The sequence below is a fragment of the Cupressus sempervirens genome, chromosome 4 (genome assembly GCF_028749045.1).
Source record: "Cupressus sempervirens isolate cs-2001-9-10 chromosome 4, ASM2874904v1, whole genome shotgun sequence".
Taxonomy (NCBI): Eukaryota; Viridiplantae; Streptophyta; class Pinopsida; order Cupressales; family Cupressaceae; genus Cupressus; species Cupressus sempervirens.
Genome location: NC_143121.1, coordinates 259,302,067 through 259,326,820, shown reverse-complemented (window position 1 = coordinate 259,326,820; position 24,754 = coordinate 259,302,067). Strand labels below are relative to the sequence as shown.

General features: G+C 34.8%; 1 protein-coding gene across 3 annotated transcripts in view; it reads left to right on the top strand.

Moving 5' to 3' along the window:
* LOC149560973 (NEDD8-activating enzyme E1 regulatory subunit AXR1-like) overlaps positions 1-24,754 on the top strand; it is a 134,346-nt gene that overhangs the window by 72,202 nt on the left and 37,390 nt on the right. For all 3 annotated transcript variants that reach the window (XM_089824911.1, XM_089824910.1, XM_089824912.1), the window contains 2 exons: positions 5,531-5,604; positions 5,729-5,891. In XM_089824911.1, coding sequence (XP_089681037.1) covers positions 5,531-5,604; positions 5,729-5,891 — 237 coding nt within the window. The remainder of the gene's footprint in view (positions 1-5,530; positions 5,605-5,728; positions 5,892-24,754) is intronic.

Below are 24,754 nucleotides of genomic sequence, written 5' to 3'. Positions count from 1 at the left end.
ATTACATTTTAGCTAGATCATTAATACTCTCTACTCCCAATTTAGTTATAGCACATCATCAAATGAAATTTTAAGTTACATAGGTTGCCAGTTGTGCAATGTTCTGACTATACTGCATTTTAAAATAGTTTGGTCAAATTCTGGGCATTTCTTTATGGAGTATACTTTTGAAAAGGAATTCTTGAGTTATTTCTATGTTGGAGTGAGGATTTGAATCCTCTTGAACCTCCCTGTGTATGTTTAGCACCTTGTATTTTACATGTAACATATTTTCTTAATTTAGAAATGTAGGTTTACATCCCAGAAGAATGATCAAATTCATCTTATCAAAATATGATGTTGTAGAACATAGAGGGTCGTCCTGGTTTTGTTCACAACAAAATAATCTCTCAAAATATTGAAAATAAACAAAAATTAGCTCGAAGAAGAGCTTTTACTTGGGTATACATTATAATTAAATTAATTAAGTAGCGCTTGCACAAAAAGGAGGTGCAAGGGTTACACTGATAGGAAAAATTATATACAGGTTTATATGATAAAAAGAATAATTTTATATGTGCTTTGAAGATTTTAATAAAATTTACATTATCTTAGATATAAAATTTTGAATATAATCTTGAGTTTAGGCTGATTATTTCTTTCCAAGGTATCATTTCTTTCTATATATTGTGCTTTATGTTTGTCTTAGTCTAATTATAATGGATATGTATTGGTTATTTCAACTTTAATTTGTATTCTAATAGTCTATAAAATTGAGAATGGCATCCAATCAATACAAAAAGTTAATCCAACAAAAAAAAGCTAAGAATTTTGTAAAAGATTTAAAAAAATATTTAGTACATGTTTACTATGAAATAATAATGGCCTTATCGTTAAATAACTTTGAACTACATGATTTTCAAAGGGATTATTATATAAATAATAATTTATATGTACACTAACAAATATATCTCACAATTTCTTTGATTAAGAGCTTTAAACATTCAATTCACATATGAAAGAAGCTAAAATGAACTTAATTTACCCTATCTTAAATATATAAATGCACCCACAAATTGACCCAAAATATACAGTTTCTTTGACTCTGCTTGACATTGATAGTGTACAAAATGTTTAATCCAAAGGGATCTTTTAATTATAAGTTGGCTTGTAAAATGGCTCAAAATATGTGCTTTGTTTGGCATCTTCATCAATGTGGTTGGTCTGATTCTGCTTGACGTTGATTAATTAATATGATCAGATATGTTTGATTAAAACAAATACCGAGTTATATATACAGACCAGTGTTACAGGACTCTGCAAATCCTGGCAGGACTCTGTGAGTCCCGTGCTAAGTCAGGGCTTCAGAGTTTTTTGGCCTCTGGACTCTAACTCGGCTGAGTCCTGGAAGAGTCCTGCAGGACTCGCAGAGTCTATGGATTCTCTGAGTCAGGAGAGTCCTGTGGCTAGGAATCTTCCATGACCAGTTAAGCCAGAGTAAAAAAAACATTTTTTGTTTTTGTTTTTGGCTTTTATGATTGTATTGCAATATCAAGCTCCAAATGTTCGTATTGGTGATTCCCAATAAGGCAATCAATATGGAGTAGTAAAAGATGTCTTGCATGTAATAGGTATAAAACATAACTATTTGTGTATAAAGCAGATTACTAATAGGTTTTCACTAATTTTTTTGGGCCAAAAAAGCAGTTTCATGTGAATATCACAGACTATAATCACAAAGACCTGGAACCAGCTATTAGAAATTTAAAACAGCACTATCTAATTTGAGAGCATTGCAACAAATAAAATGCTTTACTTCTAAAGAATTGGACATCTCTAGAACATTAAAAGAGCAGTTTTAAGGTTTGTAAAAGATTGAAGAATATAATATGAATGTTTTTGTAAGACTTAAATAGTGATATGCTGCCTTAAGGGTGCAACTCCATAGTCCACTTCAAGGGAGCAACTCCATGGTCTACTTCAAGGGAGATACTACCAACAGTTTTCAACATTAACACAATGCTCAACTTGATGATAATAAATAATCTATACCTTTTATTATTTTAATCTAAATTAGAAATTCGCATTGATACTTATGTGATCAATGTAAACTTGTGCATGTGTGCAAAGTAGCTTCTATTTATCTCAATTATTGTATTGTTGATGTTAATTGATTAAATGATGCATGAAAATGTTTTTAAAATATTTGAATTTCTTGAGTTTTCAATTTGCTGAGTCCTCCCCAAGTCTTGTAGAGTCAGAGCCCAAATTCGAGTCCGAGCCCAAAACCAGCTTGCCAAGTTGGAGGCAAGTTCGAGTCTTGTAACACTGATCCAAACTCTCTTCTCATCCATTTAGGTGGACCAAGACAAAACTTGTCTTTGCAATGAACCAACATAGTTAATGACATATCAATAAAAAATATTACAAATAATAGGCGTTTCTCTCATTCGATGGAACCCGAAGTGGATGCATTCAGATTCATCCTAGCTATCATGGCTTCTATTGTTTTTCCCTTTCTTTGGCCTTCATGTGTCTAATAATTCCGTAGTTTTCAGGAAACCTTCCCCATGTCCAAGTATTTTTCTGAGGTGGTATTCTAATCTATCCGCTTCACTTCTCATCCATTTGCCACATTTTGTGCAAGTCATCACTCCCCTTTTATTTCCCTTTATTCCATACTTCCATGCCTCATCTTTTTTTCTTTCTGATTTTGGAACTGCCTTTCTAGTTGAAGTTGACATTGCTGTTACAGCATGAAAAAAATAAAAAAATTTAATAGGGAGTTATGGAAAACTAACAAAGAAGTGATAATGAACCATTTGATAAAATAGTATTAAAAAACAAGATAAATATGCAAGTAAATAAGTTAAAAAGGGAAATGATTTTTTTTTGCTGGCATTTTGCCTTGTTTTTCAAGATTTTCTTGATTTATAATAGGTGGAAATGGGAAAAAAGAGAAGCAAAATTATTTGCATGATTTGCTGCTTTCATGCTGTTTTCTCAATTTCTCCAAACCCTAAAACCCTGTTTTGGTTAAGCACAAAAAACAAATGCCCACAAAAAGTAAATAAATAAATAAATGAAATTATAACTTGCTGAACATTTATAGGCAGTAGGTGCAGTCCTTGAGGATTCATGAGTCCCAATGCTGGACCCGAGTCCATGTAAAAGACTTTTGAGTCCAACTAATTGACTTGCTTGGACTTGACTCTCGAGTCCATGGTGAGTCAACTTTGCTCGTCATTGGACTCCGGAGTCCAACTATGATTTTTAGCATTCCACTATTTATAGTAAATGCTATTTTGGGTAATTGGTTGGAGTCCGTGTATTTCCTTACTCTGTCTTTCCTTAGCTTCAAACTGCAGAATCTTCAGTTCCAGGTTTGCCTAAGGCTAGGAAATATTAATCTATTATTTCACTTAAATATCTCTAGAAAGTGAGTTTATGATTTAGATCCCTATTGGCCTAGGCCTAGAGACAAATTTAAGTTGTTTTAAATGAAATATTAAAAGGGTTGAAGTTAATTTTTTTAAAAATTATTAAAGTTGCCCTGATCTAGGGTTGCCTAAACTTCATTGGAACTCTATAAAATGGAGTTTTTCTTCACATTCTTCATATGTTGAAATTGTGAAGATAATGAAGAGCTGCTAGAATGAGCTAATGGAGTTTTTGTTTTGATGGTTAACAAGGAAAACACACTTCTTGTTTGTTGGTTTTGGTGGTGAGAGACCTGCCTTGGTTGGTGTACTTGTTTTGACACTCACTATGTTTTTGGCTTTGTGGGTGGGTATTAGATTTGAGCATGGAGATATTCTACTTTTTTTGATATGGGTTTCTCGGTATTGGTGTGTTGAGAGTCTTTTTTGAAGTGTTCAAGATTGTCAGTAATTGTATGCTTTTTCTGAGTGCTGGTGTGCTTTCCCTAGGTATATCTGGAAATTTGACTGGTTCATATTACAGTGATCAGACCTTCTGTCACTCTGGGTATTATTTCTGAGTATTCCTCCTTGCTGGGTGATGCATCTAAATGCTCATTTGTTATTTTTGGCGAAGACTGAATTAATCGTGGTAAGAAAAGGTTAAGATTCAGAGCATTGCAAAGTGGTCTTCAATTAAGTTTAATGCTGCCGTTCACAAACAGATAGTGCTGGAGCAGGGTTGGACCAGGTAGTGACATATTCAGTCATTCCAATTTTTTTTGCCTAAGTGCATATTATGCCTTGCTTAGGGCTGGTAACATTTTTAAAGATAATTTCAAGTCTGATTTTTATACTAAAAGTCTGATTTCAGTTTGTTTTTCATACTTTTTTGGTATTGTTATTGAGTAATCATATGCTTGATGTGAAGAAAGACTCTTGCAATGCTATGATGCACTGATTAAGTGGCAAAGGTGACAAACCCCCACTTCATCTAGTTTGTTAGTGAGAGCATTTGCATATGTGAGTTATTTATTGTGCATGTAACCTGAAGCTACTATCAGCAAGTGGCTCTTCATTACTTTATATCTTGCAGCATATATTTCAATAAAAAAAATCAGGGATAGTTATTACCAAAAAACCAAAACTCGGAGTTGGCTTGGAATTGGCAAGGCCAACTTGACTGGTGAATCCGATTGGAATCGGCTACGAATCGGCAAAGTGAAAAAACCCTTGAAATTTAGAGATTTTAATGATTTATACTTATTTCGTGCACCCGTTACTGAATATAACTTAAAAACACTATAACATCATCAAATGGAAGCTACCATACATAAAAAAAGAGCATAAATGATAAATCCATCACAGACATAAAATGTAAATCGTAATTTGTAGCTGAAGTAATTAGAAAACATAGGATCATATGACATAGATATACAGAATTATAAATGTTTTCAAATCATAGATGTATGTAAGAAGATGATCCATATTACCAATGACATCAAATCATAAGTGTATGTAAGATGAAGATCCAAGAAACGCATGTCTATCTGTAAAAAAAATGAAAAAACAAGTCCATCCCTCACTTTTCCTAGCTTTTTGTCATACTCAACAAATAGAAGGTCTTTTAGGGTTATAAGAAAGAGAAATATTACAAAAAATTATTAAAAAAAGTTTTTTTTTTTATGTTTTTAAGTTGCCCAATTTTTAAGTTGCGATTCATGGCAATTCATGGGCAAATATCAGTGATTTGGTTCAGCGGTTTGTTAGAAATCACCCAGCATGTTCGTATCTCCAAATTGTGTGAAATGCATGAATCGCCACGATTTTTGGTTCTCCGGTTATTACACAAATAGTGAGATTTGTTGTGTGCAATATCATAGACATCTCTGTTACTTTGCTTGACAACCCACATTAAGCTATGCATGTTGCCAAACCACAACAATTTGAAGACTTAATCTTCCTTAATCGATTTTCAAGGGAGATCGATGTTTCAATTTCATTAGTGTTTAAATACTGGGGTATAAAATAGGGAGAGCTTTGTATAAATGCTTGTCTTCTATTATTTAGGTGAGTTAATATGATGCAGTTGAAGTTGATGCTTAAACTTTGTGTCCTGATTTTCTGTCCAGGAATTTGTTGCGAATGAAGGTGACGGGGAGGCTCCACTTGACGGATCGATTCCTGATATGACTTCATTAACAGAGTAAGCGGATTCAATGCATCACTTTGGTTTCTTTCAGCCCATAACTATTTGAAGAAAAACTGAAATTGAAATTTATAGAAATATTATTTTATTATGTTTACTTATACTATAACTGTCTTGACAGGTATTATATAGACTTGCAAAAGGTTTATCAAGCAAAGGCTGAAGCAGATTGCAATGCTGTTGAATCTAGAGTTAGAATCATCCTAAAGAATATTGGAAGGGATCCTGACTCCATTCCAAAGGCTACCATTAAAAACTTTTGTAAAAATGCCAGAAAATTAACAGTAAGTTTTCATTGCTTTTGTGCTTCTATAGCTGTTGTATTGAATTGCAATACATATTTTTGTTTATTTATGTATTTTCTTTGCTCTCTGTTCGATCTCTATTATTTCTATGTGATGTCTCTTTTCGGATATTCCTAAAGAAGTCTCTAAATTCACAATTCCAATTAAAAATAAGAAATGTATTATATTCAAGAGCTAAGTTACCAGTTTGATTCTGGATGTGGATGCAGGTACGAGAACCTGGTAGGTGGATACATGAATTTTTGGGGGGTTTTGGATGCATTATCTGCTATAAATTTATATAATATAAATACAAAATAATTAAAGAAATATACAGAATTATATCATTTGATAGTATTAAAAATCCAAGACATTATTGGCATCCGGATCTGAGTTCAAACTGGTATTTTATTTGAAAATTTATCCTTGCATTAGTTGAAACTTCTGAGACATTACTGGCTCACAAAAATTTCAACTTTGAATAGTGCTTTCTCATACATCTAAGGCTTATGCATGGATAAAATAGAGATTTGATTTCTGCTGTCTGGAATAACATTCAATAAGTATTCATTTATTTATTGACAGCGAGAACCAAAATATGCAGTTCTAACGTTATGAGTTGCCTAGACATATTGAGATGCTAATATTAATTCTCACAATGAACAGTTGGTATAGATGAGTGGTCCCACAGGTTTAGATCCTCAACACCACCTTCCAAAGACACTTCCAAGTTCTGCATTAGTCTGCTGAGTGCAGCTATAACTATTTTTTATTTCACAACAAAGCTTGCATTCATATCCTGAGTATTGCTGTAGCTTCCCCACACCAGTGATAGGCATGTTCCAAGTTTATCAACTGGACAACCTTCATGTTGAATGTGCTTTGTATAAATACAACATCAAGGGTATATATTAGTTCTAGAATGTTCTGGATTCGCTTCCTGTGCGCATCCGGATGCATTCCACCTCTTGCCTGGATGCATCTGCAACCAGAGGTAAGGGGTCAATGCACATATCCGGTAACTGAGCTTAAAAGTACAAATGTACCAATTGAAATGTCCTACATTAAATTTTTAGCCAAGATAACATCTATTTTATTTTTAATTAAGTATTAGTGTGCATCATTATATAATATAAACATTGTTCACATTAAATCTAATCAATGTTATAGCAATTTTTGAAATTGTTTGAAATGTTTGCAAACCACAGTCTCAAGGTTGTTCACACTTGTATTGCGAGAGGATGGAAGTTGGGTCACACTTCCCCTCAATTCACCTTGGATGCTGGTTGTCCTCCTTGATCAAGCCCATGAGCATGGAATGCTGGTCCTACATTTCACCCCCTAGTGCATGAGCACTGAAGGCTAGCTTGCCATGCCAACCCAGGGTGGTGTACTTGATAAGAGCACGAAGGACAATATTCCTTCTATTAAAAATCTCAATGCATGTATACATTAATTTACTGTGTATCCTGCAATAGCACTTGTTTTATTTCTTTGTTTTTAAATTTACCTTCTCAATGAATATGTATATAATATTAAGAGACCTATTTATAGAGACATGTCCTTTTAACTCTCATTAGTTATATTACACATAATATTTTCTTAAGGTATTATCATGATAAAATATGTGATAATAAGATATATATATATATATATATTTGCAAATCTCTATGATATATCGCAATACATCATTTCAAGTTTGTCTGTTCAATTTTATCACTAAATTGCCAACGATATTTTCTTTGTATTGTGATAATATTTTCAAAAACTTGCCAGTTATCACGCCTTTTTCTCTTAAATATCGGTCAACATTTATATTTGACCAGTTCAAAAGAAAATTAAAAAATTCTGATGCATTAGGTTTCAACTTTTCTTTTTACGTTTTAATTTTTTTTTTTTGTTTTTATTAGATGGAGTCATGATTTTGTATTATGGTAAAATAATCAATGTGTTATTAACTTATTAAACAAAGATCATGAGTGATCTATATATACAAGATGCAAGAGAATGTTTCTATACCGAACAAGAGAGAGGAAATAGAAACATTCTTGTAGAGTGAAAAAGAAAGTTTCCATAACGAACAGGAGTTTATGGAAACATTATGAAAAGAGTGACCATTACAAAAAGATGGAAGAGAGAGTAAATAGAATAGAAACTATATAATATTGTAATACCCTCCCTTAATGGTCAATTTATCTCTAAAAAATAGATATTTGCATGTCCTTAAAAAGCGTGAAAGGAAGTCTTGGGTTGATCAGAGAGGTCTGCATGTTTTGTAATGTTGGTCTGTGGTAGCATTGATTGTGGTAGGATGAGTCTTGGTACCGAGAACAAGCGCATCAAGGCGACGGTACTTGAAGATCGTTATCATTCTCTTCTTTCAGGTGTTGTAGTTCTTTCTGTTGAAATTGAAACGTTGACTGCCTTCTAGCATGAGACTAGTGAGAGATATCTACTATTGCACGATTTTCAATGAAAAAGCGTGAAAAATTTGAGATGGCACGAACTTCGAGACAAATTGATGGAAGACCTGAAAAATTTGAAGAGACACCTGGATAAGAGCTTGAAAAACCCACAAAGAATCTGAAATTAGATTTTGAATCCACTGGCTCAAAAATTGAGGCACAAAAAACAATGTGCCCAGGAAAAATAGAGACCAACCCAGTTGAGATCTGCAAAAACCCACCAAGAATCTGCAATTTTTTTAAAAACCAGCACATAAAGAGAGAGTTTTGAAAGAAACCCTACCCATTTAAAAAAAATGGTGGAAAACAAAACAGTTGGATGAAAATCAAAGATAAAGGGTTTAAAACACCCTAGTAGCCGCCCTATGCAGATGATGTGTAGAAAAAATCAGCTCAAAAATGCCCAAAAAGAAGGCCACAAAATTATAGAAAAAATTGATGCCGAATCCCTAGTCAGGTTGGGAGAAAAAAACGGATGCAAATTTTGAAAACGCTCAAGCAAATATTTCAAAAATTTTGAACTAATAATTTCAAAATAGAATTTAAATTTTTTCGAAAAGGCCAAGAATTTGCTCTAGTATCATATAATGGTAAACTAATGAATGTGTTATTAAACAAAGATCATGAATGATCTATATATACAAGATACAAGAGAATGTTTTTATAATGAACAAGAGAGGGAATATAAACATTCTTGTAGAGTGAAAAATAAAGTTTTCATAACGACCAGGAGTTTATGGAAACATTACAAAAAGAGTGACCATTAGAAAAAGACAAAAGAGAGAGTAAATATAATAGAAACTATCTAATATCGTAATATTTTGTTAGACAGAGCACAATGTGATTATTGCCCTTTTGGAGAACAAGGTGATTGAACGTGACTATGTCTGAGAACAAAGCGATGGAACACGATTTTGCTTGAGAACAAGGCAATTAATCACAGTCTAGGAGCTAAATTTGTGCGTGCTATATATTCAATATTGTGTCTATAAATACTAGGAATGCACGACGACTTTGAGTCTGTGTATATAGTATAGTATAGTGTAAGTGTATACTATTATATTGTATTAATTAATTTAATAAAATTTATACTATGAAGTGTGTTTAATATTTATTAATTTAGTAAATACAATTTATAAAATTTATGCTATTTATTTTGTAAGTGTATATTAATAATTATTAAATATTTAATAAATAATATAATTTTTTAATTTTAATTAAATATATATTTTCAAAAGTTCGATAAAAGTTGAAATTGTGGCGATTCCGAGATTTTGAATTTTTTTGGGCTGGCCAATATATTTACTTTATTATTAGTAATACTAATGTTCCATGATAATAATAGTCTATGATAGATATCAAATGTTTAAGGCCGAGAAATTTGATTTCATCGATTGAAATCATTTGATCGAAGCTATAATCATTAACACTCCCTCTTAGCTAGGTAGGATGATTTCTATCCAAATAAAACAACATAGTGTACAACTATTACCTTACGGTATGGTAACATTAGGAGTATGGTATGCCCAAGAATATCAACCATACGATATTCACCATACTTATCTTTTCTTGGTATGTGCATTGACATCATGTCTCATGATGTCTACTAGAGAAGATATCTAACATAGATCCATTATGTAGATGTTACCTTACAGTATCATCAAAAGTATGGTCCAGCCATGAATATCAGCCATAAGTTATTCACCATACTTATATCGTCCTTGGTATGTGCACTTGCATTAAGTCTCATGATGCCTATCGAGGAAAATATCTGCACATGGTGTCTCCATATACCAAGTTTCATAGTATACACCATGCTATATCTCAGTGACTAGTAACTCAATTACATGAGATATGCACTATTATAATCTCCAGGGACATCAACCAAATAATACCCATCATAATAGTAAGTTAAACTAGTATCAAGATCGTCACCTTACAATAGTAACCATAAGTAAACTTATTGAAAGATCGTCACCTCTCAAGAAGTTTCCACAATATCATGTAATAACTCACATGACATCCACCATGAACTATATCACCGGGTGGGTCCACCATGAATATTCCCAAAGGGTGGAACAAGAGGTTTCACCTCAAACTTTTCTCTCATAGAGAAGGATGCATTTAATATACATCCTAGGAAATCACTGATGTTAAGTTTCCCTCTCAATAAGGGGTCTGATCCATAACTTTGAGTTGTCTTCGACAGTGTGCAAACTTCACTTCGGCTGAAGGCTTTGGAGAAAATATTTGTTCTTAGATCTTCAGTGATTATGTACTTTGAATGAATAGCATTCCATTTACACGTCTACAATTTTGGCATTTGCATGAAGGCCTTTCAGTTTACACATATGGAACTTCATCAGATGTATCGTAGTCCTTTGATTGCTGCAATTTCTTGATCACTAGGGAATCCATCTCAACATTGTCAACTCCTCTAAATCAATATGACCAAGATCATCAAAAGTCAACTGAAGCATATCCTCTATCTGCTCTCTCTGTCATGAAAGCATACCTTGATTCACAGTAACAAGAGTGAATGTACTAAACTATGGATTTATCTTTATGCTTGACAACATATATTAAGATAATGTGGCTCTCTTAAGTGCATGTATCAACCTCCTGACCTCTTATTCCAAGGTTGCCTCAAATGTTAGGCACCCTCTAGATATAGAAGGGTACTCATAATCTCAATCATCAAAGGTATCTTGCTTCAAGAGTCTCTTATTATCTGAGATGATTCATGTGTGGTTGAAGGTGCTAGATCCAAGACCTCTTTGGAGTTATCATCATAAAATCAAGTCCTAGAGCAAATAGTTATATGACCATCTTGATATTTGAGCAAAATCCCATCGTAGTCTGCTCCCTCTTATTAGAAGAGCCTCTTGTCTTGATTTTTATTTTCATAATCCCGGATGTTATCACCCGCAAAAAATACCTCAACAATATTCCTAATGCACCATTCTTCTCTTCTTGGAAGAACATCCGTGCACATCAACATCCTTGATACTAGTTGCTCCAATGCATCAAATTGGAATATAAACATTTATCAAACAATTTGAGTACATCGTCTATGCTCCCATTTGTCATTATGAAAGTTTCTAGAAGACTTTATTTGTGAAGTAAACACACTCTCAGATTGGACCTTTGAGAGTGTCTCTTCTTTGACATTTCCCCTCTAAGGATGGTTCAAATGGGAATGGAACTTTGGTTAGCATCCCCCCCGCAATGTAAAATTCCCATTCTTATATCGTTGAATAAATTTGCATGACATCTTTTGTTCTTTTTCCTTCTTTGCAATAGCCATCCCTAGGGACCAAGGAAAAAGCAAGAGCATAGTAAAGCAAATAACTCTTATATTACATGCAAGGTTATAAATAAGAGACTGACTATGATACACAATAAAAGTAGTATTCAAGAGGTAATAACCAACAAGGTGGTCATTAACATCCTTCCTAATGGATCACGAGTGAGAATGTCAGTTCATGCATTGTAACAGATTTTGGGTTGAATGCATTCCTAGCAACCTCAAGCTCTTTGTCCAAGCAATCCAAGCACTCCTTGTTTGATGTACCACTTGATATTTCTACCCTTTGTTAAATCTGTCACCTTGCTTCAAAATCTTGAGGATACATCTCATTGTTATACATGTTTAGGATGAAGACCCTCTCATCATTAGCAAAGTCCATTTAATGCCCAACTTCTGAGTATCTTGTGCTAATAAGTTACCCATTGACATTGAATATTCTGTTCACAAAACTTAACCTCCAATTCCCGTTAGTTGATAGTGGCTTCCATAGTAACAAAGGAAGTTTATTTTCAGCCCAGCTAGAGAAGGAAATTGAATGGTCATCATTAATTGTGTGAAGACCACAACTCTGCAAAACTGTTGCAGATTCATAGTGCTTCTGGATTGATAACATAATATTATTACCATAAGAATAGACACCATCGTTCCACACCTTCTGGTCATCATTTGTGTATTGATTAAATGCAGATATTAGATGTTGTATCTTGTATAGGGCACCACCCGAAGCCAAGAACCAAATTCAGTGTTGAGATCAAATTAATTATTTGTAGCAGGGAGAAAGGACTAGAATGGGAGGTAAAAATTCCTTCTTTATGTGTCCAATATCATTGTAACTTATGGAGGATCTTGTGCCTCTGTGCACGAGTGTCACCTATTACAGAGAGAGCATCGAGAGGTGGATTTTTACAAAGCGGAACAACACTTATCTTGCCACAAAAAGAGTCCTCAATTATCAAGAGCTCATATTCAAGCAAGAAGGTTGTCTCTCTCAACTTTCTTTTATTGCATAACACTCACATTATAACAGTCCATGTAAAATGATTTAGAGCAAAATAATTAGCCAAAGTGTCACAAATGATTCAATTAACATTATTCATCTCACATATTTGACTTCTCCACTTTACTCTTTATTTGCCTTAAAAAAACTCTAAATCTTCCAAAAACCTCTTGCCATTGCAAAGGAGCGTCATGACAACAGTTGGACTCACATTACAGGCAAGCATGTGTTCTAGCAGCTCAAGTGCACCATACATTAGCCAAAATGGATACTCCGGGTATTAGGGTTGAATAAGTGGTGTTTACCAGTGAGAAAGGGCGTTGAGAGAACTCTTTGTTTGTCTTGTGTATTATAGAGATTTGTAAATTCTATTCTTGGGTGGAGTTCAAAACAATTCTGCTGCCCTCTAATAAATGTTAATTTCTGTGGGATTATGATTTGAAGTTGTTGACATGGCTACTAGAGGAGGAAAATAAATTTTGTGCTATCGAAATGCTGATGTGAGAGCATTGGTAATGTTAGTTGAAAATATCCCCACTAATGTCCATTAGTCGCAGGTGACAGAGAAGATCGACTTCTCTATCGTTAGTAGCCATATTTTGTAATAGAAAGAATGACTTCGCTCTTGACTAGAACTTCCACTGTGTTTGGATGCTACTTGAACATCGTTGTTGTCAATAAACTCGAATATTTCCCACAAGCTTATTCTCCCAATTTGGTATTCACACATGATATCCGAAAAGAAAAATAGAAAACCACCATTTTTAGAAATGTTAAAAGGATGTTCTACGCTTCACCCAACTTTATACAAGAGTCATTGCCAATGCATTGTTTGCTATGCCAAGCACACTTTCAAACTCTACTTCTCCCATTGCGCTATGCTATTTTGCCTTAAGTAGTGTTGATGTGAGTTTTGTTCCACCACAACATGATTAATCAAATACTTAATGTTTCAAGGAGAAACACCAAACACCAAACACCAAACACTCAATCCTCTCTTGATATAAGGTCATCTCTCATGCTAAGCTTCCAAAGTAAGATCGTGAAATGATTTCAAGGGTCCTTCTTAATCGTGGACTTCACTTGGTTTTATGATGTAATATGCTAGTTATCACAAAGGGACTTATGCTATTCATTCAATGGATATAAACTCTTGTACTTCTAAAGGTTTGGGTCTACAATGTGCAATGAAAACATAGTTTTGATCTTCAAACCTTTTCGCTTCAACTCAAACTTATACTTTAACTTACTGCTACTTCTACCTCTAACTATGAATGCAAGGAATCCTGGCTGACTTGGACTCTAATAGATGTAATCTTACTGCAGCTCGACCCACCTAGTACAAGCTTCTAAGGAATACACACATGATTTTCACATCAATATCCTCTCTCTCCAATCCCATCATCTAGATGCAAACCAAGATTGAACATCATTGAAGTTAAGTGTTTTCATCGGCTTCCCACACAAGGCACCCTTATCATCGGCAAGAGACTAGTGGCCCAGATTTGTTCGAGTCAAACAAGTAAACACCCACAGTAACTTCCATTCAACTAAACTACACCAACATGAAAATAAATCTACTCAAAGTGAAAGATTGAGAAAACCATGCAATACTACAAAGCAATATTAAGCAATCCACCATAATGAACAATGAAATATCAATTACTGTGACAATCATCATAGAAACAATTTGATGAAGTCTTTCCCTAAGCTATCCTACTCTACTCTAGCTTTCTAATCTTTCCACCTAGCTCTAATCTAATCTCCTCTCATCTAATGAATCACAAATGAGAAGGCCTTGGCCTTTTATAGTAGTTCCATTACAACGAAGGGCCAATATTGATTGAAAATCAAGGGCCGAGATTTCTTCCCCCACACCCTAATTACGGTCGCCAAATTTGCAACCAATTACATAAAGGCACCAATTTATGGGCCAATATCAAAATTAGAATGGTTTTGATAGCCAATGAGAAAATTTGATTAACTGTTCTTGAAACTAGAATTTTCTAATTGGAGGCAAACAATTGCCGCATCAGCATCCCTATGCTGTGCTTGGAGCATCCCCAATATTTGTGATTTTCTCTATCCTTCAAAATTTCCTCATGGAATCGACTTGAATCACTTGCATATTTGTGAATACACAAAGTTGATCTTTCTTGATTCTCCTTGAACATGTCCTCATGTAGTTGGATCTTCTGTGCTTTCCTGAATTTCTTCTTGATGTCAATTTGACTTTGCGGGTTGATAGCCTTAACATGAATCCTTCTTTCTCACTTGAGTCCTCGGGGGAGCCATCTCCTTCTAGTATCCACTTGAATTTTTGAGGCCTTGATCATCACCTTACCATCTATCTTCTCCTTGTAGTGCCAATTTTGTTGGCATGGCAATGGAGGGTATGTGCACCAACAACACTCTGATTTTCCAATAATGAATTTTAATTCAGCCCTCCTTGAGTTCAGCTTGCAAAACATAGGAGAAAAACGTTAAGTTTGTGGAAAAAATATGAAAATAAAATCACATAAAAAATAAAACAAAATTCATCCCAATTTAAAATCAAACATTTTGTAAAGTGGAGGGAAATTTTAATCTCATCTCAATCCAAAACCATTTATTGTTATTATTTTAATTTTTCCCTCTAATTTTTGTCACTTTCTCATTTTTTTAATAATAATAATTATTAATAATTTTTTATTGAGGAGTGGTAGGATGGTTTTGGTGATTAATAAAGGTTGATAGTTGGCTGGGGAAATTTCTGAAAGATGTGAAATTTCCCCAGGAGGGAAGTTTCCTAAGATGGGAAATTTCCTCAGTTCATGGTGTTCTTAAAATTTCCTCATTTGAACATTCCTTGGCGATTCCTTTCTCTATTCTTGTTCATGGTGTTGCCCTCATGCTAAAAACGATCTTCTAATGCCTTGGGGGTGGCAAAATTTGGGAGACTCAATGTGGGGAAATTTCTAGAGATGTGAAATTTCCCTAGGAGGAAAATACTTTGGAAAATAATCAGTTTCTTCCCCTCATTGTTCTAATATTGCAATGCTTGAGTTGCCACTGAATAAAAGCCTCCTAAAACGTTTGCACCTCATTTTGCTGAAAGGGGGAGTCCTGAGACTTTTGGGAGAAATGGGAGGCAGGGAAATTTCCGAAGACGGGAAATTTCCCTAGGAGGGAAATTTACGATGGTGGGAAGCTTCCCTAGGACTTGGTTTTTTCACAAACTTTGTCATATTTCTCTCAGACCAAAATTCAACTTTCCACTTGGACTTAGGCTACGGAAATTCCTCTAAGTGCAATCAAAATGCTCGCACAAACCTTGGGCAAAAATTGCTTCCTAGCAAGCCAAAATTGCTCAAACTCACCCCAAACTTGGAGGCTTGAAAAAATGTTGCCAACTAAAACCACCCAAGACAAAGACTCCTATTTGCTAAAACAAAAGGCCAGGGTCCCCATTTGTAATGGGGCAATGGTGTGAAAACCACACAACATCTAGCACCCACCCAAAGAAATGTTCTTGAACATTTCAAGGATAAGACTTGTGTAGAGCCAAGAACCTTTGACCAATTCCATTTCCACCTATCAAACAACTAGGAAATGCACTCAAAATGGAAGAAACCACAAATTGGGCTAAGTCCCTTCATCCTTGATTGCCCACGTGCGTGCAAGTTTATTCATTCACTGCTCGATAAGAACCTAGAAAGCCTCTCAGATCCATTGGATTTAGCTATTTTGTTGTTCTTACTCTAAAAGCATCCTGGATAGAGCCTCACTACTAGTCAGGCATCCATAGCCCTGACGAGGTTATCGCTTTGGCCACTCTACCTTTAGTAGTAATTATTTTTATAGCACCGATAGAGATATTCGAACAGCCAAAGCCAAATCTCTTTATAATCTTATCTCCCTTATTTCCTTTTCTCTTTTCTTTTGATACCGTCTTTCTTTTCTTCTTGGCTTACAAGCAGTGAAGCTCATACAGGGTTTGGAAGACCATAGTGGCATTGAAGCAGGTGTATGATTTTTACTAATCCCAATTTTATCTCAAGAACTTTCAAAGCACTCAGAGCAATTAAGTGTGAGTAAAATGTTGTTATTGAAAGACTTGGATGCCTCAGAGCCAATAAATGAATCCAATGCAAACTTAGTACAAATCCCTTTTGAAAGATAAGATCCATGAGGAATCCATTCTCTAATTCAAAGAACTAGACAAAGAGATATCCAGGAGATGTACCAAACAAATCCATTGGGAGAAGTACTACAGTGTATTATCTAACACCCCACCTTTCTCACAAAATTGGATCCCTCTAGCTAAACTAATCAAGCAAGCAACTAAACTAAAGGAGGCCTAGACAACTAAAAAAACAACTATTGAACTACTTGGATCAAATGACTCAAGGTAAACCTACAAACTGACTCTCTAAAACAAATTAAGCCAAGCAACTAACCAAGCCAACCAAAGATATCTCAAGTCGAATGACTTCGAGCAAATCAACTCCCAACTGGACAGGTAAACAACTAATCTAACCAACAGAAAGGAAACCTACTCTAACCCTCTTGAACCAAGTGGTTCATGACAAACCTACTCTAATTATGTACAAAAATCCTAAAGGGATGACACAAACCAAACTAATATATACACTTGATTCAACATGGTTTCTTATTCAAGAGCAACAAAGGCTTGGGAAAGGGTTCTCAATTTGGCATTTTTATCCTTGTACTCCGAAATAATATTTATTACCTCATCTTTAAACTCAAGAAAACTATCACGCAAGATCAATAGTTGAGGCAATTCATGAGATCCATGATCAATACAAATACAAGTTTTCTTTCCTAAACCTCCATAATCAAAATAAAATTTTCAAGATTTTCAACATTAGAGGCAAAGAAAGAAACAACGTGGCATGTCTCGAGTGGTATTCATGTTGAAATCCTTGTTTATCATCCACAACTACAAGAGGTCATGGTTAGTGGTGGATTCCCCCTCTGGCATCAACATCAAACTCATGGGTGTTCAAGGTACGATTACTCCTAAGATCAAGCCCTTGGAATACCGTTTTAGGCGGCTTTTCTTTGCATGGAACGAACCATGCATCCTTGTGTGTATTGCTTAGTCAAGGACTCCTTAATGAGGTCTCCTTCAAATATCTTCCCAAGTTGTTCAATTGCAATATCCAATTGTGACATCAACCCAAACTATACTTTGTCGTCTTCGCCCATGGCATTGCATGTAGATTTCCCTTTAGGAGCATCTTGCAATTCTTCATGTAGGTTCTCATCCATCTTACCCTCTTCAAAATTGGAAGGAAGCTCATCACCAAACATCCTTATTAATGCATCAAACTCAATGTGAAGTGGTGAAGTCTTTGGAGGTCGAAGTTGATGGTGAACCATGCCACTTGCAATAACTTGATGGTCTTGAAATTCATCTGGCAATGAATTAACTTTCTTCATGATATCTTTTAGCAACCCCCCACCCCCCCAAAGAATTTGGTAGTGATGATGTCTTGTATTGGCTTATCAAATTGCTCTTCATACCTTGACTCATCTATGATAACTTGTAATTCTTTATTCAACTCATCCATTTTGACTATCTTGTTCCCAAAGGGTCACCTCCTCAAACTTGTGGTGATCTTCTTGTAGTTCTCTATGGTATTGGTCTTTGTCTTCTATGTCTCTCCTTCCTTGAATGAAATCTATTGCTTCCTTAATTTTCTTGTTCATGAACTATGATGGGATGAACTATGCTATTTGGGGTATCTTTATGGAAGCTTATTTGAATGCCATTGGATTTGATGTTTGACAATCATTCTTAGACAGTTATACACCTCTAGCAACACCACCAGCTGATCAAGCTAGAAAGAGAACTGAAAATATTGCCAAAGCTAGATGTGCTATTCTATGCAATCTAGCTGATTTTGGCTTCACAAAAGTCATGCATTGCAAATCAGCATAGGGGATATGAGACAAATTGAAAAATATCTATATGGGGCCGACAAGGTGAAGAAAGATAAACCCCAAACCCATCAAAGAATATTTGAAAGCTTAAAGATGAAGGATGATTAAAACATAACCACTTTCCTACTTCATGTGGATGAGGTTGTAAATTCATTGAAGGGCCTTGGTGAAGATATTGAGGAGCAAACAATTGTAGAAAAGATATTAAGATCTTTACCAATGAAATTTGATTCCAAGTGTTTGCAATTGAAGAAATGAAAGACCTAGACCAAAGAATGAATTGCATGGAACTCTCACTGCTTATGAGATGAGGATAGAAGGCAAGATACCTGCAAAGGAAATACCATTCAAAGCATCTAAGAAAAGCAAAAATGAAAAATGAGTTTCAAGTGAAAGCTCAAGTAGTGGAATTGCTGGAGTAGGGGCTCCTTTCTTGAGAAAGTTGAAAAAGGGAAATGGGAAATATAATAGCAAATTTCCCTTGAAATGTTTCAATTGCAGAAAGATAGGACATTACGCTTCCAAACGTCCTTAAAATGAATAGTGATTCTAGTGAAGATGAAAAGCATGTGTATACAAAGAAAAGGGGAAGAAAAATAATAAAAAGTGCAATAAAAAAAAATATCAAAAACATAAAAAGAGCTTCCATTCAAAGAAAGATAGCAGCACCTCAAAAGAAAGTAACGAGGAATGCCCAAGTGCTGAGGAAGATGAAATACTTTTCTTTGCAATATGTAACATCCACTTCCTAGGTCTTAATTAACAACTAACATACTCATAGAAAATCAGTTATTACTTCGTTTCATAGAAAGACAGCTATATTAGTCATGTTCATGTGAATGAGATTTACCGTTAAAATTAGTTAAACAAAATTTCTTAACTAAGAACTTAAAACACCATTAGTGAATTTACCATAGTAATTAAAATCCACATACCGTGAAATTTGAACCGGTAAATCATTGTAAGAAGGCTTCTGCAGTCACCCAAATTAGTCCACAAATACCACTATAACAAAATCATATAACGACTACCATTCAATACCGCTATATCAAAATCAAGTGTTGATTACCATTAAATACCACTATATAAAATTAGGGCATCACATACCACTGTATCAATTAGGGCATCGATTACCATTGGATCATTTATGGTTTCAGATACCATTATATCATTCCTTTCCTTCCAATTACTTAATTGAGAGTCGCTTGAGGTTTGTTTGGTGTGGCTCCTTTTGTCCTTGGTCGGAACTCTTGTCGGGTAGTTGTTTCACCCGCTAGCTGAGACTTGTTTGCAGATTTCCTTCACAGGCAGATTAAGGGGAAAACAATGCAATATTGGTTTATGAAATCGGGATGATTGTTCAGTTGGAAATGGTTATACTTGGCTTGAAAAGTAGAAGTATCAGATAGGAGAAGGAACGATGTTTGCCTTGGTCAATCCACGACTTTTTTAAAGGCTTAACAAGACTCCTCGGCTTCTATCGATTTCCAAGATGTCTATTCAAATTTCTAAAACATAAATTTGATTTAACATGCCAAATGTTAATCGATTAAAAGCAAGAATATTAAAATGGAAAGAATGGAGTTTGGAAGATTATAATTCGAATATTATTATAATTCAAATGTTATTATATTTGAATATTATTATAATTTTATGTTATATATGTAAAATATTAATGGGGTGACATCACTTTATTAAATTATTATAATATAATGGTGCCATCTCATTTTTATATCTATATGTACGTATATAGATATATCTATTATAATAATAAGGTGAAAGATCATATTAAATCCTTTGAGGTACATTTTATATTTTAAATCAATTATTTTATGTATCTCAATTTATTTATTTAAATAGCTCATGCGGGTCTCACAGATGTATCTTGTTTCAAGTCGCTAAGTTCTCAACCCATCTGCCTAGTGATGCTGATGCTCCTATGCCTAATTCTTTTCTAACAATGCTTCCACTCCTTTTACATGTTTCTTGCAAGGAAATTCTCTGTAATTAAATTATATTATCATAATAAATTATTTAATCTTAAATAATCATAACGGTTAACCATCTTCTCAATTCCATGAATTTGTGATAAATGATCAACTAATTTGTTGTCCTCACTTGAAATTATAACGACTAACCATCTTACCATTTCGCAAGATTATAACAAATTAGACTGTCAATTGACTTCATGTGAACCTTAACGACTATATTTTAAATCAGGTCAAAAATTGGGATGTAACACAATAGCAGATACAAGTGACAAGCACTAGGAAGAAGAAGACTCTTGTAATGAGGAAGAGAATGCAGATCTTGAAGAAGAGCTTCATTATGCATATAGGCAAAATGAAAAATTGAAAAAGAAAGCTGCTAAGATAGAAGCAAAAGAGAACCTGGAGGCCCTAGTGTATTCAAACAAAAGTATTGAAGATCTAAAGATTCAACGAGATTAAACCAAACAAGATGAAAATGAATTAAAAAGCAAGCTGAACTCAACAAAAGAGGATTGTACCAAATTAGAACAAGAAATTGAAAGGTTGAAATTTCAAATTAGAAAAACAATCCAAAATTTGAAAATAGTCCTGAAATTCTAAGTGATATCACAAACGGCCAAAAATCATCTTCTAGCAAAACAGGGGTAGGCTTTGAAGGGAAATCAAAGAGTAGTAACGGTACATGTAAAAGGCTTCGTCAAAGAAGGAAGTAACATAATTGAAAATGAATTATTAGAAGGAGAAGACAAACTTAGAGAGAATTGAAGACAGTAAGAAGAGTCAAAAGGAAAATATATTTAAGTCCTGACATAATTTCCTTGGTTATTGCTATTCATGCAATCGTTTTGGTCACAAAGAACTAGAATGAAGAGCACAAAATCAAGATACTTATGCATGGAAAATACCTCATTATAGAAGACATTCTTTTACAAGACTTGTCTACTCATTCAATGGATAGTGTTTCTCATGTAACACGTTTGGCCATAAAGCACTAAATTGCAGAAGTAGAGAAAAGAATGTTCAAATTTTCAGAAATCACAATCCTTTTTCTCCTTTAGTTGATCTTGAAGTTCTATGCTCAAAAAAACAACAATTTTGGACATTCAGCTCATTAATGTAGAACACTTTTTCCTACAAACCAAGTAGAGATGAAGGTTTGGAAAAAGAAAGAAGAATCCTTCTACATGCTCGAAACAAGAAGGATAGGCGGTATGTTGATAGTGGTTGTTCACAACATATGACAGGTGACAAAAGCAACTTCATCTCTTTCGAACCAGCAAATGAAGGATTGGTAAGATTGTATAACAATTTAGAACAAGAGATGAGAGGTAAAGGAAAAGTTAATCTAGATCATGGGAACACCAAAACAATGGATGGGTTAAAGAGTTAAAGGAAAATTTGTTGAGTGTAAGTCAACTTTATTATGAAAGTAACTGGTAAAATACTTGCTTGTTATTAACAGAGACCGAAATGTCATTATATGCAAAAGAATAAAATGATGTTTCTTTAGGAAACGATCGTAAAGAATAGAAACATTCTATTCTAACAGAGAAAGCTAAAAAAGCGAAAGCAAACTAAAGCTAACTAGATATTTACAATAGATTACCATTAATAGACAACTATCTATTATCCTAATACCCTCCCTTAATCTATCTAGAACACCAAGCTGTTCTCTGAATTTGACAAACTTATAAGGACCAAGAGGCTTGGTGAGAATGTCTGCAATCTAACCTATGGTAGGAACATACTGCAAATCTATAGTCTCGTCTTCAACCAGCTGTCATATGTAATGACAATGAACATCCACATGCTTGGTTTGTTCGTGGAAGACTGGATTTTGTGCTAACTTGATAATGCCTTCGTTATCAATAAATAGAGTAGTCGGCCTTGTTGGTGACATATGCATATCTCCAAGCATTCGACGAAGCCAAACAACTTCACATCCTCCCTTAACAGTCCCTCTGTATTCGGCCTCTGTAGAGGAGAGAGAAACTGCTTGTTGCTTCTTACTGGTCAATGTGACTGGATCGGATCTCAAATTGAACACATCCAGAAGTTGACTTTTTATCATCAATAGAGCTTTTCCCAATTTGAATCTATGAACCCATTGAGTTTAGGATTAGAACTTCGAGAGTACAAAAATCCATAATTTGAAGTGCCCTTCACATAACGAAGCACACACTTTGCTGCCATCCACTGATCATCCTTAGGCGCTGTCATAAATTGTGAAATATGGTTGACTGACAGGCCTAGTAGTAGAGAGGTAGAGGAGGCTGCCTACTAGTTGCATGTATGTAGTATCATCAACGGAAGGAGAATCGGACATTGTGGATAACTTGAGACCTTTCTCCATAGGTGTAGATGCAGGCTTACAATGCTGCAATCGAAATTTGTCTAACAGGGCCCTGACATACTTGGATTGAGAGATGAATATACTAGAATACTGTTGCCAAACTTCAACCCCTAGGAAATAATGCATGAGCCCAAGGTCAGTCATATTAAAAGACTTGCATAAATTCTGTTTGATTCCTTGAATCAAAAATGCCGAACTGCTAGTGATGATAAGAGCATCCACATAAATAACCAGAAGGATGATGTCACTGTCAATAGTCTTGATGTACAAATTTGAGTTTGAAGAACTGCTCTTGAAGCTTTGATCACTGAGGTACTTATCAATTTTTATGTACCACGCCCAAGGGGGCTGCTTCAAGCCATAGAGAGCTTTTACCAATCTGAGAACCTGATGGTCTTTACCAACAACCTTGAAACTAGGAGGCTGTGTCACGTAGACCTCTTCATGGAGATCACCATTCAGGAAAACACTCTTGACATCCATCTGATGGACCTTCCAGCCAAACTGTGCTGCCATGGCTAGGACTAATCTGATGGTGCTCATCTTTGTAGTAGGAGCAAAGGCCTCCTCGTAATCAATGCCCTAACGTTGAGAAAAGCCCTTTGCCACTAAATGAGCTTTGTACTTATCCAAAGTACCATTCGATTTGTATTTGATTTTGTGAACCCATTTGCAGCCAATGGGTTTCTTCCCTGGTGGAAGATTAGAAAAGACCCAGGTGTTGTTTTTCAACAGGCTTTGGTTTTTAGATGTCATGGTCTGTTCCCACTCTAGAATTCCTTTAGCTTCGGAATATGTTGGAGGTTCAAACACACTGTGAATGTTGGCCATGAGAGAAAAGTTAACAAACTTTGTAGTTTTGCTCTTTTTTTCGAGCAATTCTCCCATCAATGAGGTCATCATCACGAAGATCAATGTCTTAGCCCACCACTTAGGCTAGAGAGGAGACCGACCAACATTAGTATCAAGAGATGCGTGATCAGTAGGTTCCTCATCAGAATAATTTGGATCAAACTCAAGTACTGTAACATTTCATCCTAAAGGTTGTGAAATTAAAAAGGATGGAAAAGTAATAGCTAATTCCTATAGAACCTTAAACAACCTGTACATTTTAAAGGAGATGAATAACGAAGGCTGCTCTTTTGTACAAGAAGATGAAATTTGGTTGTGGCACAAGGGTTGGGGCTTTGAAACTTTGATAATATAGGCAAAAATAGGCGTAAAGGAGCTCTAAGAGATAGGCCAAAGTTATCAAAACCTTAAAACACCATATGCAACCAATGCCAACGAGGGAAACAAACAAGCACATTCAAAACAGTGGAATACTCCACATCAAAGCCACTTGCTCTCATACATTCAAATCTATGGACCAACTAGGACAAAGCCTACAAGGAGAAAGATATTTCATGTTGTTGATTGATGGTTAATCTAGGATGACTTGGGTAGCCTTTTTGAAAGAGAATCATAAGCTCTTGACAAGTTAGAAGCCTTAAGGAGTTAATTGAAAATGAAATGGATGTAAAAATAAAATCCCTTAGAATAGATGTGCTAGATTTCTCGGATCTGTTGCAAATGTATTAAGAATTGCCTTATTAGGTATGTGTGTTCCAAATGTAACATCCTCTTAGATATATATATATATATATATAGAGATAGAGAGAGAGAGAGAGAGAGAGAGAGAGAGAGAGAGAGAGAGAGAGAGAGAATAAGCCATGCATAGACGTGTCCCTTCATGGGACATCTATTCATTAATCAAATAATTAATAATAATAACAAATTTAATCTTATATACATATAT